The sequence below is a fragment of the Xyrauchen texanus genome, chromosome 45, assembly GCF_025860055.1.
Source record: "Xyrauchen texanus isolate HMW12.3.18 chromosome 45, RBS_HiC_50CHRs, whole genome shotgun sequence".
Taxonomy (NCBI): domain Eukaryota; kingdom Metazoa; phylum Chordata; class Actinopteri; order Cypriniformes; family Catostomidae; genus Xyrauchen; species Xyrauchen texanus.
In genome coordinates this window covers 10,923,992-10,942,725 of record NC_068320.1, presented here as the reverse complement: position 1 = coordinate 10,942,725, position 18,734 = coordinate 10,923,992, and the positions used below count along the sequence as shown (strand labels likewise).

The window sequence follows — 18,734 nt, the reverse complement described above, 5'->3', positions numbered from 1 at the left end:
GTAATTATGTAATTATTAAACTTGATAATGAATAATGATGACATTTAATAGCCATTGACTTGAAAATGCACGGTGACTATTATTTATTTAGACTCAAACCTGATCAAATAAAGACAACAGATCTGAACATATATTCAGTTCAGTTCCCTCTGTAATGCTTTTTTTATTGCCATTCTACCATATGTTTATGGTATGTTCTGAAGGTACAGTACTGAGACAGCCTTCTCTCTTATGAAATAGCTTTACAGAACACAGAGAATAGAAAGGCAAAGTCGCCAAATTGAATTTGTGATTAAATATAATGCAACTTATTCATCTTAATGTCTAAATGTGATTGTGAGGTGTGTCTTAGTGCTTTGACTTCTGTGTATGTGCGAGTTTCTGTAGGTATGTGTGCTGTGTGTGTATTGTGGTAGTGTTGATTATGCAGATGGCCGAGGGCTCTTATCAGTAATAGATCTTGTGTTAATTTAAGAGCTTCAGATTAATTCCAGATTTCAGAGTTTAGTCTACAGTAAAGTAGGTGATTAGAGCTTTAATTGAACCCTGATTTGAGAGCAGCTGTATTCATTATGTGATCTTGTAAAAATTAAACACCATTCTGATCTTGAATCAGTTTTAGTTTAGACTAAGGAAAGCATGCTGAACAATGTTAATAATGTTAATAATTGGATCTTTTAATTGGAGCATTTTCCCTCATTTTCAATCAGAGTTTTGGTGATTCCCACACAACACCAAATTTAGTCATATTTGTTGTAGAATGTGTTACTTCTGTGTAGTGACTAATGCAGTTTACAAATGTATTGATGTTTGGTTCAGTTTACTAGTGTTTCTGTGAGTGCATCTCTCTCTGCTCTGAATCACAGATGTGTTTGAGTTTGGCTTCTGTGATTCTTAAGCAATTTTGAGTTCAATGCGGGTCTGCAATGAATTCTGTATCATCTGGCAAAGACAAAGAGTACAAAATTAATAAAATCCCAGATGCATCCCAGATTTTTGTATCAACATCGATTTTTGCTGACAACCGATATTTCCAAAAAGCAACTATCGGTAAAACCATTATATTGGCCTACCTCTACGCTTAATTGCTACTTCCTTAAAATTAAGGCGTACTGTATCACAATTTCCAGTTCAGTATTCTCTCCACAAAGTTTTTTTTGTGATAAAACTAAAGGTGAGAGGTGAGTCCTGAGACCCTAGCCATCTCTTAGAGATACACATCTGTGTTCTGATCCTCACAGTCAGCAAAGACTTAAACATTTATTTGGCAGTTTCAGATGCAGCATTTCTGCCATAAAATCCGCTCAAACTCAGCATGTATCTGTATCTGTTCTCTTCTGATAGTGCTGATGTGTAATAAAAAAAATTCATTATCAAGAGAAATGGATGTTGAATCAACCCAACACTTGATAAAGAGATCTGAATGGCTTTTCCAATGAAGATATTATGATTGATGCAATTAAAGAAATAATATTCTTATTCTCTCTTTTGTCTTTCCAGGAACGGGTGGAGTATCTCTTTCTGATCATTTTTACAGTGGAAGCGTTTCTGAAAGTAATTGCGTACGGGCTGCTGTTTCACCCGAATGCATACCTGCGGAATGGCTGGAACCTGTTAGATTTCATCATCGTGGTAGTAGGGTGAGTACCAGCTCCATGTTTAAACCCAGTAAATCCTGACCCTGTGACCCAACTGGAAGCCTCTTCAGGCACATATGCTGCATTCATACATGTGTGTAAAAGTCAGCCGTGTTCCCTGATGTGAATCTTGAGTTATCATAGAAATGGTGCGAGAGCTGGCAATATTTTAAATATAGTATGTGACAGGGCGGAGGGCGGAGCCGGGTCATGATTTTACACACCCGGTCCCTTATCAGGCTAATCAAGTCTCTGGATAAAATGTTAAAGGCCGGCTGTGGATGGTGGTGCGACAGAGGCTGGATTAGCCTGATAAGGGGCCGGGTGTGTCAAATCACGATCCGGCCCGCCCTCCGCCAAGTGAAAACCAAAAAAGCTCATTGGGTGTGTTTGTGCAGTTTCATTCAGATACTTCACTGTCAAAAACATGAGCCCTGAATATACTTTCTCTCTCTGGAATGAAAACAAAACTTCCATTGTAAGTGCCACATTGGCAACAAGAGTTTTGGAGGGGCAAGTCAAAATCAAGTTTTGTGATAATAAATATTATGCTACAAATGCTTAACATATATATTGGCAACCCTCCATTATTGGACTTGTCAATTTATTACTAATTTATTATGGGTGACAAATACATTTTTGATTGTGGTATTTCTACAATGTATCAGAAGCGGAAAACTTTTGCTTTTGCATGATGCTGCGTCCATGCTGTTAAGTGTCTGTGTAAAGTCCAAGACCACGGCCATTTCAGCCTGCCAAAAAATAAATTAAAAATGTAATATGACAAGTTATCAATACTTTCTCTCACAGGCTCTTCAGTGCAATATTAGAACAGGCCACTAAAGGGGATGGTGGGACTTCAATGGGTGGCAAGGCTGCAGGTTTTGATGTAAAAGCTCTCCGCGCCTTTAGAGTGTTGAGACCTCTGAGACTCGTCTCTGGAGTACCTAGTGAGTACACATGCGCGCACACACACGCACACACACATAGACTCTCTCTTCTGTTAGTTGTTGAGTAAGTCATCCATGAGTCATTGCTGAGGGACAGAGAGCGACAGAAAACATGAATCTAAATGAAACATCAATTCATTCCTTTAGGGTGTTTCAAAATTCTTACAGAATGTAGAATCAGTAATCACAGTCCTAGACATTACAAAATTCTTGTTTTCTCCAAATATGTAGACAAAGATTTGTATTGCTGTATCTGAAAAACAACGGCCATTCGGCATGTTTACATTCACAATATAATAAACAATCAGTCTTCATGACTGGTGTCAGGTGTAAGATGTGTGTGTGAACCGATGTTATGGTGTGGTTGCAGGTTTACAGGTGGTGCTGAACTCTATCATTAAAGCCATGGTTCCCCTCCTGCACATCGCTCTGCTTGTTCTGTTTGTCATTATCATTTATGCCATCATCGGCCTCGAGCTCTTCATGGGCAAGATGCACAAAACCTGCTTCTTTAGAGACGGATCCAAAGGTCAGGACTTTATCTTTTCTTAGCATTTGTTTTTTCATTGTTGTAGTCATTTACATTTGTTTTCATTTTTTTTTACAGATCAGCTGACAAAGTCTGTTTTATTTCAGGTACTATAGCTGAGAAGAAGCCAGCCCCCTGCTCCGCACATGGACGACAATGCTCGCCTCCCAACATCACGCTGTGCAGGATTGGTTGGGAGGGGCCAAATGATGGAATCACAAACTTTGATAACTTTGCATTTGCCATGCTTACTGTGTTTCAATGCATTACAATGGAGGGCTGGACAGAAGTCCTGTACTGGGTGAGTCTGCTCCAGTTACTTAAAAATAGTATTCCACCGCAAATTACAAATGAATTCTTCTAAAATTGTAATCCGTTTACTTTACTACTTCATTGGAAAGTAATCGCATAACTAATTACTTTATAGTTACATTCTAAAACACTTTTCCGCTCATCAAATGAAAAATAATGTCTATATTTCTTGTTTATTGTTGCACACAATCATACACTCATCACCTCACATTTCTCATTTATTCTACATTAGAAATAAGCATAACCCTATAATGTATTTAAAAGTAATAAAATTAATTGAAAGTCAGTAACTGTAATTTGATTTCAAGACTTTAAAATGTAATGCATTACACTACTTTTTTTTTACTAAAAGTAATTAAATTACAGTAACTAATACATTTTTAATTGGATTACACCCAGGGCTTCATTAATGCATGGCTTACCTGGGATTAAGTATCTCAGGAGGGCATATGTGTTCTGCGGGAGACACTGATGTAAACATAGAGAGGATGCACAACGGCTAAATCAGTCTGTGTAGCACATGATCATTGAGTGAAAACGTTCTGCTCTACAACCTCAACCCTCGCTTTGACAACTGACAGGGGCCCAGCGAAACGATAAGCCCCAGGGCCCAGGACAACCTTAATTGCTTGTCACTGGAATCTCTGCTTTTGGACATGGTGTAAGAAGTAACCCTTTTCAGATTTTCGGGTATGGAATGCGGAAGTAAACAGTAGCAGGGTAATCTTCTATAGCGGTGAATGGGGAACCATAGTAAAGATGATTTTTTTGCTCCAGCAGCAAAATAAAATATCCAATGCTACCTTTCTACACCTTTCCAAAAGAGTTTTTCCAAGAGAGTTTTGTTTTTAATAAATGCTATAATAATATAAAAGAAAAGAAAAGAAAATGTTGATAAATTTACATGAAATAATAATAATAAAAAAAATCTTTAAAGTTAGCTAGAATCAAACATTTCTGAAGGAATATCAGTTTAACTAGCAGGAGATCATTTGATCCTTAACGGATTCTTGATAGAAAATCCAATAGCAATCCTCAACACAATCCTTTGGTATTTTTTTTGGCTTTTTGGCTAGTTGTGTGTTTGTGTGTGTGTGTGTGTGTGTGTGTGTGTGTGTGTCTGACAGAGAGAGAGATTGCTACTGAGCTCTTCACCCTATCTTTACTGTATCCTGCACTATTCCAGATACTTAAAGTGATTGACGGTTTTTCTTGTTGACATCTCCTAATGCGGTCGAAAAGACATGCCAGAAAGTGTCTCTCTCCCCCTTTTTCTGTCATTCTCTCTTTTGAAGATGCTCTATGCTTGATGGGTTTGCTTGATGCACTGGGTTGCTGAGGGACCAGCATGTGCTGTTCACTGCACTTGTCTTTTGTCTTCCTCTCTTCTCCACTTGATCTTTTTTTTTCTCTCTCTTTCTAACTGTCCCTTCCTTGTCTCAGATGCAGGACGCCATGGGCTATGAGCTTCCGTGGGTCTATTTTGTCAGTCTGGTCATCTTTGGATCCTTTTTCGTTTTAAATCTGGTTCTGGGTGTGTTGAGCGGGTAAGCATTGTGTATTGAGTGTGTGTGTGTGTGTGTGTGTGTGTGTGTGTGTGTGTGCTGTTTTCCGTGGACAATACAAAAAGCTCAGACTGAACTCTGATTGAACCATCAAACATGTTCTTTCTCAAAGCACTGGGATAGAGAGAGCCAGAAAGACTCAGAGAGGGTTTGTATAGGCCAGACTCTAGCCAGATACATACTAATCATTCATTCATCCCTCTTCAACTCTTGATCCTTCCCTCCATCCCTCTCTCTCCCCACACTCCTCCATCCATTCCTCCCTCCATTCCCAGGTAAATGATGCTGTAGGGAATTCCTGGCCGTGGCTTTATTTTGTCACTTTAATCATCATTGGCTCCTTTTTTGTTCTTAATTTGGTTCTTGGTGTTCTGAGCGGGTAAGGGACACTATCTCTCCCTCCCTCTTTTTAATTTTTCTCTCTCACTCAGTATTTATCCTTTATTGGAATAGATCTTCAAATCTTCAGCAGGGGAGGATTAGTTTATGTGTGTGTTTGGGTGTATGCTTTGTCCTTTCCTGTGTGCTTTCTGTTTAACAGCCAGTGTGTACAATAAAGGTCAGAGGTGAAGTCACGCCTATTTACACCTGGTAATTAGCTAGAATCAAACACATTAGAATCAAACACCTAGAAATATTCATTCATTCAACAGCATTTGTTGTATAATGTTGATCACCACCAAAAAAAAAAAAAAATCTGGGTTACAGTGAAGCACTTAAAATGGAAGTGAATTTGGCCATTACGTAAATGTTAAAATACTCACTGTTTCAAATGTATAGCCACAAGACAATATGCATGTTAACAAGATTGTAGTGTGATAAAATCACTTACTGACATTTTCTGTGCAAAGTTATAGCCAATTTTACAAATTTGTTGCCATGACGATGTAACAGCTTTAACTATAAACCCCCAAAACGACTGCAAAAATGCAATTTAAACAAATGTACAGCTCAAATAATACACAAGTTTTAACAGAAGAATTAATGTGCTTTTATAAAATTGTAAGTTTCAGATTTCTACCTTTTTAAACCCTCCAAAACTTGGCCCCATTCACTTCCACTGTAAATGCTTCACTGTAACCTCGATTTATTTATTTTTTTTAAGAAAAGAGGCACTTTGAAATAAAAAATGTGTGGTAATCAATCTGAAATGTGTCTCCATGGACCACTTTCAGTCACATTTTGTAACAAATAACATGCATACATAACTTAAACAGTATAATATTAGGCATTCCAAAGATGTTTCTATGAAGTTTTGTGCATGTATAGACTTTTCCTAAATTTGTCAATAAGATTGTTGTCTTTTAAATCTGTTACCCAACGGCAAAATTAAAACGTTTTGTTTTGGTGCTGTTTATGTGCAGTGTTAGATGAGTGGACACATTCGTGTTTATAATTCTAATACAATGTGCTCAACTGCATTTTTGGAATGTCTCTAAATGTGGCTTGAGTAGTCGGCTCAAACATTTTGGATCCCATTTACACCTGTATTTAGTGGTGATCTCTTGTTTACCAGGTGTACAAAAGGCCTTTCTGTTTCTGAAGATGAGTTTCTTATCACTTACCTGGTTTTTAATATCGAAGAGTAATTTGTGTGTTTCTGAGCTGACTACTGTATACGTTGAAAATATTCAGATGTTGCATTATCTGCCTGTCTAGAAATGTGTTGTGCATTGTTGTGTAATTGAATAATTCATTTCTCCTGATATAGTTTGTTTGGTTTATTGTATGGGTATTTAGAGGAAATTTCTTTCTCCGTTTCTCAGAGAGTTCTCAAAAGAGCGAGAAAAGGCCAAAGCTCGTGGTGATTTCCAGAAGCTCCGTGAGAAACAGCAGCTGGAGGAGGATCTAAAGGGCTACCTTGACTGGATCACACAGGCGGAGGATATCGACCCTGAGAATGATGATGAAGGACTGGACGACGACAAGCCGAGAAATCGTGAGTACAAGAGAACGGGGCAGAACTCTGTGTGTCTAATGTTCATGTGTGTGCGAGAGGCTGAATATATATATATATATATATATATATATAAAAATAATAATTGGAACATCTTATGATTAAGTGATTCTTTTATAGACTGACCTTTTGTTTTTGTAATGAATACTAATACTTTGACTATTCTGGATCTGTAATTACCTGTATGAATTACAGTTTCATTTATCTCTCACCTGGTGAACAGTCTTTATATCTGCAAATATCTTTACATCTTTTGGATCTTAAACAATATATTGGATACAATGTACTCTGAACATTTAAAAGCAAACGCTTCTTTTATGTGTGTACATTTGGTAAAATGTATTGTGGGTATAGAAACTGTTTTTACCTCTTGCTTTAAGGAATAAACAGCAATTCTGCAAAAAATCTTGATGGTGCAGAATATTGGCTCTCTTTGTCGCAACACGTTTACCTTTTTTGTTATTAAAAGTTGGTCAGAGACTCATAACTGACGGTACAACTTAGATGGAAGGTTGGATGAATGATATTTTCTATATGTCCTTAAAAGAAGCAAAAGCTACAGTACCAAAGCCTTCTTTTGGAGATCAAACATTCGGAAAGGATCTAGATAATGTCCTACTGTAAGTCATATAAAAAAATATTTTAGGGTTGATGTTGTTTTAGAATTATAATTAATTTACATGGAGAATAATAGATGTGAATTGGAAGTCTCCACAAGCGCGTGCGCGCGCGTGCGTGTGCGTGTGTGTGTGTGTTTGGACTTCTTTTTGACTTGGCCTTTTGGAGCCTGAGATTGTGAATTCTAGGTCCAACCCTTAGCTGATATTAGATGGGAACACACACTCTTAACACACATGCATATTGAGATATCCATATATTGTCTAATCCTCATATTGGCACACATCTAGTGGCAGAAAGTGGAACTGCACCTCAGCAATGCAACAGAGATTATATATTTTATAGGATGGATGTTATCAGACTACACAAAGTCTGTGTATACACTGAATACTCTTCAAATCTGCGTGTGTGTGTGTGTGTGTGTGTGTGTGTGTGTGTGTGTGTGTGTGTACGCACGTGTAAGCAATTTAGGTGTACTATGAAGTTCTTCTTTGTGTGTGTTTGTTTTTGTATTATGTTGGGGAAGTCTTCCTCACTCATTGATAAATGTTTAGGCTAGAGAGGACTGGTGACTTCTCTGTTTCGATGTTTGTGTGTGAGCCTGTATGTCTCTGACTGTTTGAGTCTTGCTCTGTTGTTTTCAGGGAAGACTCATCGTTTACAGTACATCCGCGGAGAGGTGAAGAAAAAAGCAGCTCTACTTCGTAAGGCGTGTGCGTCTCCATAGCAACCACGGTTTACTTTAGCATTTGCATGGCAAAAGTGCAACAGGCCCCCAAACCTTTTATACTGACCCCCCCGACCCATCCTCCAATCCCTCAATCAGGACAATCTGGGTATGGAGGGTGATGGTCACCCCTGCCCAGTTCCTGCGTGCTTTAGTATTCTGAATGAAGACGTATGGGCATGAAGATCTGCGTGTTTTGAAATTTGGACTTTTTGCTCTGTTTTGGTGGTATGAGTTTGTCTGTTTGAAATATCTGGACTTTTAGCATGTCGGTTTTTCTCCAGGTATTTTAATCAGAATAATTTCTTTATATAAAATTTCAAACACACATTAGACTTCTCTTAAGAGTCGAGCTGCATGTGATGTCCAGATAGAAACAGTTCTGATGAGCACACCATGGTTCAGGTGGTGCTGAAATGAGGTTCTGATTTCTCTCTGACTGTCATGTTGAGATGTTTATACAGGTGTATTTTTGGAAAGAATGGTCGATTTTTGAATTTCTAACATTGATGCATGTTTCTTTACCCCCTTCTGTCTGTGATTGGATTTGTTTAGATTGAGGATATTTGTTTTAGCTGATATATCTTTTAGAAAATTACAGGAATAACAATCACTTTGTTTTAAATATGTTAATTACTCATCAGCATACTGATGATGTAATGTCACTGTTTGACACCCGTAATCCTGTCTCGGAATATCCGATTACAAACGTAATCCCATAATCCCATTTTAGGGGTAGTGTAGTGTGGATAATAATGTGAAGGTGTTTTATGATTAACAAATCTGTGAGAAAGAATTAGGGAAAAATTTCAGGAATTCTCAGCCCATGCTTGACCCCGCCCCCATGCATGTTCTGCATGTTGATTGGTAGATTAACATATGTTTTGGTCTATAACAGATTCTGTTACATTACATATTTGCAGGGGAAATATCTTAGTTTGTTTTTTGTTTGATTTTTTTTTTATTTTTCGATTGTTTGCCACTCATTAAAATGTTTTTGGTTATCGTGATAAGATTCAACACCCGTGAAACCTGTGTGTGTGTGTGTGTTTGAATTTGAAATGTGGATATATATCTTTCTCTCTAAGCTCTTTCTAGCGCACTGAAGCTTGTTTCTCTCACACGTGTTTAAAAGATGTTAAAGGTTACATCTGGCAATTAATATAGACAAAGGAAGCCATAGTTTGTTTGGGTTGACTGTCATTAGGATTTTTGGATCTGTTCACAATGAAAAGAGAACAATGTATACACGTCATACTTTTGAAAGGTATCAAGACATTAAGCCTTTCAGCTAAATAAAACGTATAATTTTGCAGCCGTGTGTGCATCTACCTTTTATAATAGTTCAGTAAGAACCTTTTTTTTTTTTTTATTCTCTCTTCATCCTTTACAATAGTTTATATTTTTTTTACAGGCTGGTAGTTAGTTACTGTGTGTGTGTGTGTGTGTGTGTGTGTGTGTGTGTGTGTGTGTGTGTGTGTGTGTGTGTGTGTGAGCGTGTATTTATCACTTTGTGGGGACCAAATGTCCCCATAAGGATAGTAAAACCCGAAATGTTTGACCTTGTGGGGACATTTTGTCGGTCCCCATGAGGAAAACAGCTTATAAATCATACTAAATTATGTTTTTTGAAAATGTAAAAATGCAGAAAGTTTTCTGTGAGGGTTAGGTTTAGGGGTAGGGTTAGGTTTAGGGGATAGAATATAAAGTTTGTACAGTATAAAAACCATTATGTCTATGGAAAGTCCCCATAAAACATGGAAACACAACGTGTGTGTGTGTGTGTGTGTGTGTGTGTGTGAGTGAGTGTGTGTTAGCAGCAGTGTTGGGTAAGTTACTTTAAAATAGTAATCCGCTACAAATTACTAATTAATTATCTACAATTGTAATCAGATTATTTTACTAATTACTTAATTGAAAACATAACACTTTCTAATTACTTTACTCTCAAGTTACTTTTTTAAACACTTTTCCACTCAACAAATCTAAAATGTCTATATTTCTTGTTCATTGTTACACATGAGTCATACACTCAGCACCTCACATTTTTCCTTAACAATGAAGAATATAGAATACATGCTGTAAAATTTAATTTGTAGAGTAATCCTTTAGATTACTCAAGGTTAGTAACATTATCTAAATACTTTGGATTACTTAATCACTGGCACAGAGTTTTTTCACTTGTTTGACTATAAACAAGTTCATTTCTATCTGAAAAGACTCAGGATTATTGAGAATAATACGAATGTAGAAATATTTATATCATTTGGCGTAAACCCGTCCAACGGTTTAGCGCTCTGATACTTCAGAGAGATGACAGCAAGGGAGCGGAGCTTACCCCTGCCCAGGATGGGACATAAACTGGTGGTGATGGGGTGGAGGGGGGGTGAAAACAATGGAAGTAAGCCAACTATGAGAAACACCTGAGTGGGTTTATAAAGTGGAGGCTGTATTGTAATTGGATGAGATCCCTGATAGAATGAGTCCCGAGATCTTCCTGTTAGAACTATGCTTACGCTTGCATAACAAGGAAAAAATCTGACAGTACAGTAAGACAAAATACACTTATATTAAAAATACATTCTCTGAAAAAGCCTAAATATCTTATACAGTGCTGCTTTTAAATCAAGATCGATTAGTGTTCTTGTCGAATTATTTTTTGATATTTTAAAGGAAAACAAAAAATAAATGAATCTTTTTGAAGATTCTTGAGGATTTGAAGATTTCTGCAGGACACCTTTGCCCTAATATAAATTATGATCTAACATGGATTTTCTTGAAAGAAAAATATAATTGTACCTGATAACAGGTTCATGTGAAAGAGCTAGAGATAACATTTTAGCTGAGCATAAAGCTAAGGGTTTACAAGAAAATGTATATCCATCATATCCACTTTTTCACTCAACAGTGTGGAAGCGCCCTCTGTCTGCTTGTATGAATGAAACTCCTCATAAGAAAGTGTTTTACTGCTGTTCAAAAGCTCCTCAGACTGCATCATTTAAATGGATAATTGTTTTCACACTTGAATAGACTCGATATTAAATGAAACAAATTACAATAAAATGCAAAGTAATCTCTTCAGTAATAAAAAATATTTATTGAAAATACTGTATTCTGATTACCAACTATTCAATTGTAACTCTATTGGAAAACAGTTACTAATATTTAATATTTTATGTATAATACGTAATCCCGTTACATGTATTCTGTTACTCCCCAACCCTGATTCTGCATAAATAATATATTATAAATAAGCATTACCCTAAAATGTACTTAAAAGTAAGTTTAATTGAAAGTTAGTAACTGTAATCTGATTACAAGAATTTAAAATGTATTGAATTACACTACTTTTGGACTAAAAAGTCATTAGATTACAGTAACTAATCACTTTGTAATTGGACTACACCCAAAACTGTTGCATGCATGTGAAATTGTCTCAGTTAAATCCAGCTTTTGATGAGCAATCAGTATTATCTTTATTGGTAATTCACTCTCTCTCTCTCTCTCTCTCTCTCTCTCTCTCTCTCTCTCTCTCATGCAGTGAGTATGCCAGCTAGTGAAAATGAGTCAGTGAACACTGATAATGCCCCAGCTGGAGATATAGAAGGAGAAACATGTTGTACTCGCATGGCGTAAGTCTCCACAGCACCGCAATTCCTCTCCTTTTCTTCTCCTCTTATTCCCATTCCTGATATTCTCCTCTGTTTTCCACTTGACTCTTTCTCCTTTAATGCTCTTCAAACCTATGCAAGAATTTGTAGTCTTCTGCAAAAGTTTGTTTTTGGTATTTATACCTTTACAGAAGATCTCAGTTGGAAGGTTCAATGATGGTTTAAAAGATTTTAAGACACACTGAGTTAGAGGGCTGGTAGGCATGGTCAGCAGGCGGCTCCTCTCACTCCTGTGATCTTCAGTGTTGATCTATCTATCTATCTATCTATCTATCTATCTATCTATCTATCTATCTATCTATCTATCTATCTATCTATCTATCTATCTATCTATCTATCTATCTATCTGTCCATCCAGTCGTCTGCCCATCCGTCCATCCACCCAGTCGTCTGCCCATCCGTCCAACCATCCACCCAGTCGTCTGCCCATCCGTCCATCCATCCACCCAGTCGTCTGCCCGTCCATCCAGTCATCCGCCCAGTCGTCTGCCCAGTCGTCCGCCCGTCCGCCCATCCATCCATCCACCCAGTCGTCCGCCCATCCATCCATCCAGTCATCTGCCCTTCCTTCCTTCCTTCTTTCTTTGTGGGTGCCCCTTAATTGCTCCTGCTCATCATCTTTGTTCCACATAGTGGTGCTGTCTACATAAGTGATGATGTATGAGCAGGGCCACCTGACTGGCACCCCTATTCTGCTGTCTCTGTGGTAACACTGTCCTTCATGATGTCGTGTCTGTTCAGTATGTATAATACATTCTGTTTTCCATTCCAGAAATAGGATCTCCAAATCCAAATTCAGGTTAGTACATTACATACTGTCTAAAGGCAAGGTTGCCTTCCTTAACTCTCCTCATATATGTATGTGTTTTTGTATGTCTGTCTGGTGTTTTTGTTGTGTTTTGATGCCAGTGTTGTGTTTTGAGCATCATGGTTGCCCTCTAATCATTGGCTGCATACCCTCTAACAGACTCAGACTGCCAGTTTTCAAGTTCGATTTGTTTGCTATAGGCCAAAAGATTCTAGTGCGGGTGCATTTCCATCACAGCCAGTAGAAACACACTTTGTTGTAGTGTTGTATTTCCAGAACTGCATTTATTTAATACTGGGATATTTTTTCCTGTTAGTAAGGATGGCCTCATGTTCCAATGAGTTTAAGCATTAACTTTGTTGCAGGAGTACCTTATATTCCTCCCTCTCTCTGTCTGACTTTCTGCAGTCGTTATTCTCGGCGGTGGAATCGGTTATGTCGCCGAAAGTGCCGTGCAGCAGTGAAGTCGAACGTATTTTACTGGCTGGTGATTTTACTGGTATTTTTGAACACATTAACCATTGCCTCTGAGCACCACCAACAGCCGGACTGGCTCACCAATGTACAAGGTACACAACAGTATCTGTGGACTGTAGCTATTTAAATATACAACAAATTTCTCTTTATTCTTGCTATTTCTTGCTATATAAATATATGACACTGCTATGTAGATCACAGTCTGTTTTCTGAAGTAAAAATCTGATAACTTATAAATAAAACTATAATTTATAAACCTTTAAAAACAGACCTGCCATGAGCTCAAAGGTTGTTAATTGAAGATATATGCATCTGCTAAAGCAATCAGTTCACGTTATTTCAGCTTAATGTTTTGAAAAAACGTATAGCTAAATTGAAAATGTTTAAAATTGTGGCAAAAGTGCCTAGCAGTGACCGGCCACTCCCATGACGCACTACGAATGATGCAATTGAGTCAGTCTCCCTACACTCTTAAACTTGCAATAAATATAATCAATCGTTTTTGTTGGTTAACATTCGATTACGTCATTCACAACACTTCATAGAATTGTAGCTCATTGCCTCATTGAAGACGTCAAGTACACTGTCTGTTACCTTTTGTCTTTTTGTCAGATTTTAGATACTTTTTTGGTTGTGATTCACCTCGGGCTGGTATATTTGGTCACTTTTTTTTTTTATGAAGGATTTTATGAAATCTCTGAAAAAATTATGTGAAAAATACTTCGGCAACCAGACTGTTAAAAAAAGTGGGCAGGAACTGTTGCACTGTATTGTAGCTAATTAATTATACAACACTACAGTACTGTTTCTATTTAAATATGCAACATTACATTTTTAGCTCATTAAATAATTAAGCATTAAACATTACTGTAGAAGTTTAAATAAATAATATAACTCTTATTCTGAGGTATTTCACAGTATTTTATATTAGTTTGCCTTTTCGAGTCTGTGCAATAAATAAACCTTGTAATAAAAGAATGATGATGTTGTATACTGTATGTGCCTACAGATATTGCCAATAAGGTGTTGCTGGCTCTCTTCACCGGTGAGATGCTGCTGAAGATGTACAGCCTGGGTCTACAGGCCTATTTCGTCTCCCTTTTCAATCGCTTTGACAGTTTTGTGGTGTGCGGCGGCATTCTGGAGACCATTCTGGTGGAGATTAAGATCATGTCACCCCTCGGTATTTCTGTTCTGCGCTGTGTCCGTCTGCTTCGCATTTTTAAGATCACCAGGTGTGTTATATTAAGTCATATAGCAGTGTTGAAGATGAGTGTGTGTGTGTGTGTGTGTGTGTGTGTGTGTGTGTGTGTGTGTGTGTGTGTGTGTGTGTGTGTGTGTGTGTGTGTGTGTGTGTGTGTGTTATTAAAGGGATAGTTCACCCAATTATAACATTTCTTGTTGTTCCAAACTGAATTACTTAATTTCTTCTGTAGAATGCAAAAGAAGATGTTAAACAGGATCTTAGCTTCAGTCTCTATTCACTTTGATTGCATGGGAAAACAGGCAATGAAAGTTAATGAGGATTCTGCCTAAAATCGCCTTTTGTGTTGACATTACATTTAATACTGACTGCTCTCACTCAGGTACTGGAATTCTCTCAGTAATCTGGTTGCCTCTTTGCTGAACTCAGTGCGTTCGATCGCTTCCCTGTTGCTGTTGCTCTTCCTCTTCATCATCATCTTCAGTCTGCTGGGAATGCAGCTCTTTGGCGGCAAGTTCAACTTCGATGAGACGCGTCGCAGCACCTTTGATAACTTCCCCCAGTCTCTCCTCACTGTTTTTCAGGTTCTGCTGCAGATTAAATCACAGCAAACACTGTTCATATGTGTCTTTAAACACAGTCCATCCATGTTGGATTTTGATGTATTTTGTGATTGCAGATTTTGACTGGAGAAGATTGGAACTCTGTGATGTATGATGGCATTATGGCGTATGGAGGGCCTTCCTTCCCTGGCATGCTAGTCTGTATTTATTTCATCATCCTCTTCATTTGTGGAAACTGTATCCTGCGCAACTTGTTTTACACAACATTACATGATACACAGATTTCAACTGTGCTAAAATACACAATATGTTAACATAAATAACCTGATCATCTCACTACTGTGTCCATAACTGCTCAAAACACATAACTAAAACATTAAAACATTAAAAAAATAACATTCTGTTTCTGTTAACAAGTAAGGAACAATATCTTCAAGCAAAATGATGAATTTGCTTAGTGAAAATCAGTGTCCTTATTATTATTATTATTATTATTATTATTATAAGGTACCCATTTCATTGCAGTCATTACAATCTATGCTACATTGTGCTAAACAATACATGCTAGCTGAGACTAAACACTCAAAATAGCATGGCATCTCGTACTTAAAATTATTATTGCTAAAGAACACATAGTACAAAACTACTCATAAAACACAACACAAAGCAATTAAATGCAATATGCCATAATGAACACAACATGCCAGAAAACTGCACTTCTGTTTTATTCTACTAATTGACTTTGCTATTTCTCAGTTTAATTTCATCAGTTCTGTATTGTCAGATTTCTTGTAAAAACCTAAACTCTAAACAGACATCCTCTTGAATGTCTTCTTGGCCATTGCCGTGGACAACCTGGCAGATGCCGAGAGCCTGACATCAGCACAGAAAGAGGAAGAGGAGGAGAAAGAGAGGAAGAAGCTGGCCAGGTTCAGTGACTCTGAGCTCAAATCAGTGCAATGCTTTGTGATGGTCTGAAGGCCTATAAAACCTTCCTATGAGTATTGGCTGTCTGCAGCCTAATGAGCTCATTAAGACTGTATCGGTTATTACTTCATTAGTGTAACACCGAGAAAATTAAGTATCATTTTACAAAAATGTTTTTAACCCTCTAAAGAGCCGTAAAAACACAGGTGCTTAACAGGACTGTAAAGCTGCATCTACACACATTTATGCCGCAATTTCTGTATGTCCCACAGAATGGCCAGTCCAGAGAAACGTCAGGATTCTGAGAAACCTCCATTGGAGGATGAAAAGAAAGAGGAGAAGATTGAGCTAAAATCCATCACCTCAGATGGAGAAACGCCAACTGCCAACAAGGTCACTTGCAAGCAGCAACATACAAACACAAATATACTCTTACAGCACACACACCACACACACAAATACATGGCCATTTAAATGCACAGATGCCTCAGTAACATTGTAATTCTAAATAAAATTGTAAACATCTAAATAAAAGCTTTTTGGGGGGAGTCATTTGTGTAAAAAAAGTTTTTGATTTTGATTGTGTGTTTTCCGATTTTAGATTAACATAGATGAGTACACAGTTGAAGAAAATGAGGAGAAGAATCCATATCCTGTGAATGATTTCCCAGGTATTTTAAGAGCAGTTGGTAAGAAAAAACTGAAAACACTTCTAACACCAAGCTTTTTGGTTATATAAATATATTTTTGGGTTGACTGGTCAACATTTCTTTTTTTTTTTTGCAATTCATGTCAATAAATAGTTTTGTTGTGTGACAAATTGACCTTTAATAGTGCAAATATTCTATGTACCCTCTCAAATAATATAATGCAAGATATCTGCATAGACAATAATTATACACATTTTAGATGAAGTATAATGTCAGGCTGCAGGATGCTGCTCCATTAGAATTTATATCAAAACCGCAAATGTTTCGGTGATCAAACTAGTTTCAAATCATATCAACAACCCCAACATTCTAAACAGCACTGACTAAGAAAATGGAAGAAAACATTGTGCCATGCATGAAAAAGTAAAAGGCTTTCCAAACAACAAATTACCACCCTCACAAAATAGTACTATTGATTTACTCTTGTAACACTTGTATTATCTATGGTATTTTGGCAGAAATGTGGTATTTGTAAAAAACAAATATTATTTATACAGTTATTAGTGCTGTCAGTTGATTTAAATGTTTTAATCGCGATTAATCAATTTTTTTTAGTTAATCGTGATTGCAGAATTTGAAATGTGACACCATATATATTTATTTTCCTGTCAAAATTTATTTATTTCAATCTAAGGAAAGAAAACAAAACAATATATTACAAAATAATGCTTAATTAACATTTTCCAAACAAAGCCTTAGTCCATCGTATTAAGATAGAAATGCACTAAAATAGCACCAATTCAAGTAACATTAAACGTTTCCCAAAGTCTAAGTGGGAGTTTGACAAATTGAAAGAACTAGTCTCCACATAGTTTGCATCATTGCAATGGGCATTAAATATCTTAAACTCAAATCCTCCACAATATTAATCTGCCGGGAGACTGTAGCTATCCACTTTGTTACAGCAGTCGTGAAGCTGCATTCGTGACTCGCGTTAGAGCATCAACAGCAGCTTCAAGCATCACTTTGAACTCCATGAAAATCGCTTGCAGACAAAAGCATTCTGCATTTTGATGATAGTTAAGACTTGGCATGCTTTATGGTAATTAAAATGTGACTTTCATAGGCTGAAATTTTTTTTGGATTTCTATCACAAGTCCCATCTGGGTTTGTTTTGTACATCAAAGAGGTCCTTTCTCCATCATTTTATCACTGACAGAGAAGCGCTGATGTGTGTGTGTGTTGTGAAGTATGCGTCATTGTAATGACTCCAAGTGGACACATTGCAAAGTTCCGGGCCTCCCAACAAATGTTTATGCTAGTTTATGCTGTATTAATGGTTAATTGTGTTAATCACACAAATTCAAGCGTTAAACTTTTTTAATTAATGGCATGCATTTAGAGGAGAGCATAAAACATTCAGATGGAGAATTTAAGTTTTCTTTGTATTTTTAATTTGCTCTGTAGCAGGAGAGGATGATGATGAGGAGCCAGAGATGCCAGTGGGTCCTCGGCCGCGACCACTTTCAGACATTCAGCTGAAGGAGAAAGCTGTCCCAATGCCAGAGGCCAAAGCTTTCTTTATTTTCAGCCCCTCTAACAAGTATGAAACACACAAACTCTTACACATCAATACTGCCCTCAAAGCCAAAACAAAACTGAGTTATAACTGAAATATTATCTCTGAAATCTCTCAGACTATGATCTGTCCTTTGACATACAGGTTTGGCTCAACTATGCTCCGATTCAGAAAAAAATAGAGCAAGATTAATTAATTATCCACATTTGGCTGGACAATCAAAAAACTCAATTTATTTCAGTCACATTGTAGCCACAATTACTGCGTTTTAGCTGTGCAGGGCAGAATAGACCTTTAATCAGGGAATTACATTACTTAGCCTATATTTAAACCCAAAAATGTCTCTCAAATCCATTTTTCTTGTACTCCGTTTCTGTAGGTTCAGGGCTTTTTGTCATAAGATTGTAAACCACAACATCTTCACCAATTTAATCCTTTTCTTTATACTGCTGAGCAGTATTTCACTGGCAGCCGAGGACCCAGTGAAGAATGACTCATTCAGGAATCAGGTACACACAAAAGCACATTGACTTATGCATCGTCGTGTTTGTAGTCCTGCT

The 18,734-nt window shown here is 37.2% G+C and overlaps 1 protein-coding gene across 2 annotated transcripts in view; it reads left to right on the top strand.

Annotated features, from left to right (window-relative positions):
• LOC127637204 (voltage-dependent L-type calcium channel subunit alpha-1C-like) overlaps positions 1–18,734 on the top strand; it is a 197,632-nt gene that overhangs the window by 144,422 nt on the left and 34,476 nt on the right. For both annotated transcript variants that reach the window (XM_052118155.1, XM_052118156.1), the window contains exons 4-20: positions 1,501–1,640; positions 2,448–2,587; positions 2,958–3,116; positions 3,224–3,417; positions 4,872–4,975; positions 6,760–6,932; positions 11,837–11,927; positions 12,739–12,765; positions 13,183–13,343; positions 14,261–14,486; positions 14,838–15,039; positions 15,135–15,255; positions 15,833–15,947; positions 16,218–16,338; positions 16,547–16,616; positions 18,063–18,198; positions 18,554–18,683. In XM_052118155.1, coding sequence (XP_051974115.1) covers positions 1,501–1,640; positions 2,448–2,587; positions 2,958–3,116; positions 3,224–3,417; positions 4,872–4,975; positions 6,760–6,932; positions 11,837–11,927; positions 12,739–12,765; positions 13,183–13,343; positions 14,261–14,486; positions 14,838–15,039; positions 15,135–15,255; positions 15,833–15,947; positions 16,218–16,338; positions 16,547–16,616; positions 18,063–18,198; positions 18,554–18,683 — 2,310 coding nt within the window. The remainder of the gene's footprint in view (positions 1–1,500; positions 1,641–2,447; positions 2,588–2,957; positions 3,117–3,223; positions 3,418–4,871; positions 4,976–6,759; positions 6,933–11,836; positions 11,928–12,738; positions 12,766–13,182; positions 13,344–14,260; positions 14,487–14,837; positions 15,040–15,134; positions 15,256–15,832; positions 15,948–16,217; positions 16,339–16,546; positions 16,617–18,062; positions 18,199–18,553; positions 18,684–18,734) is intronic.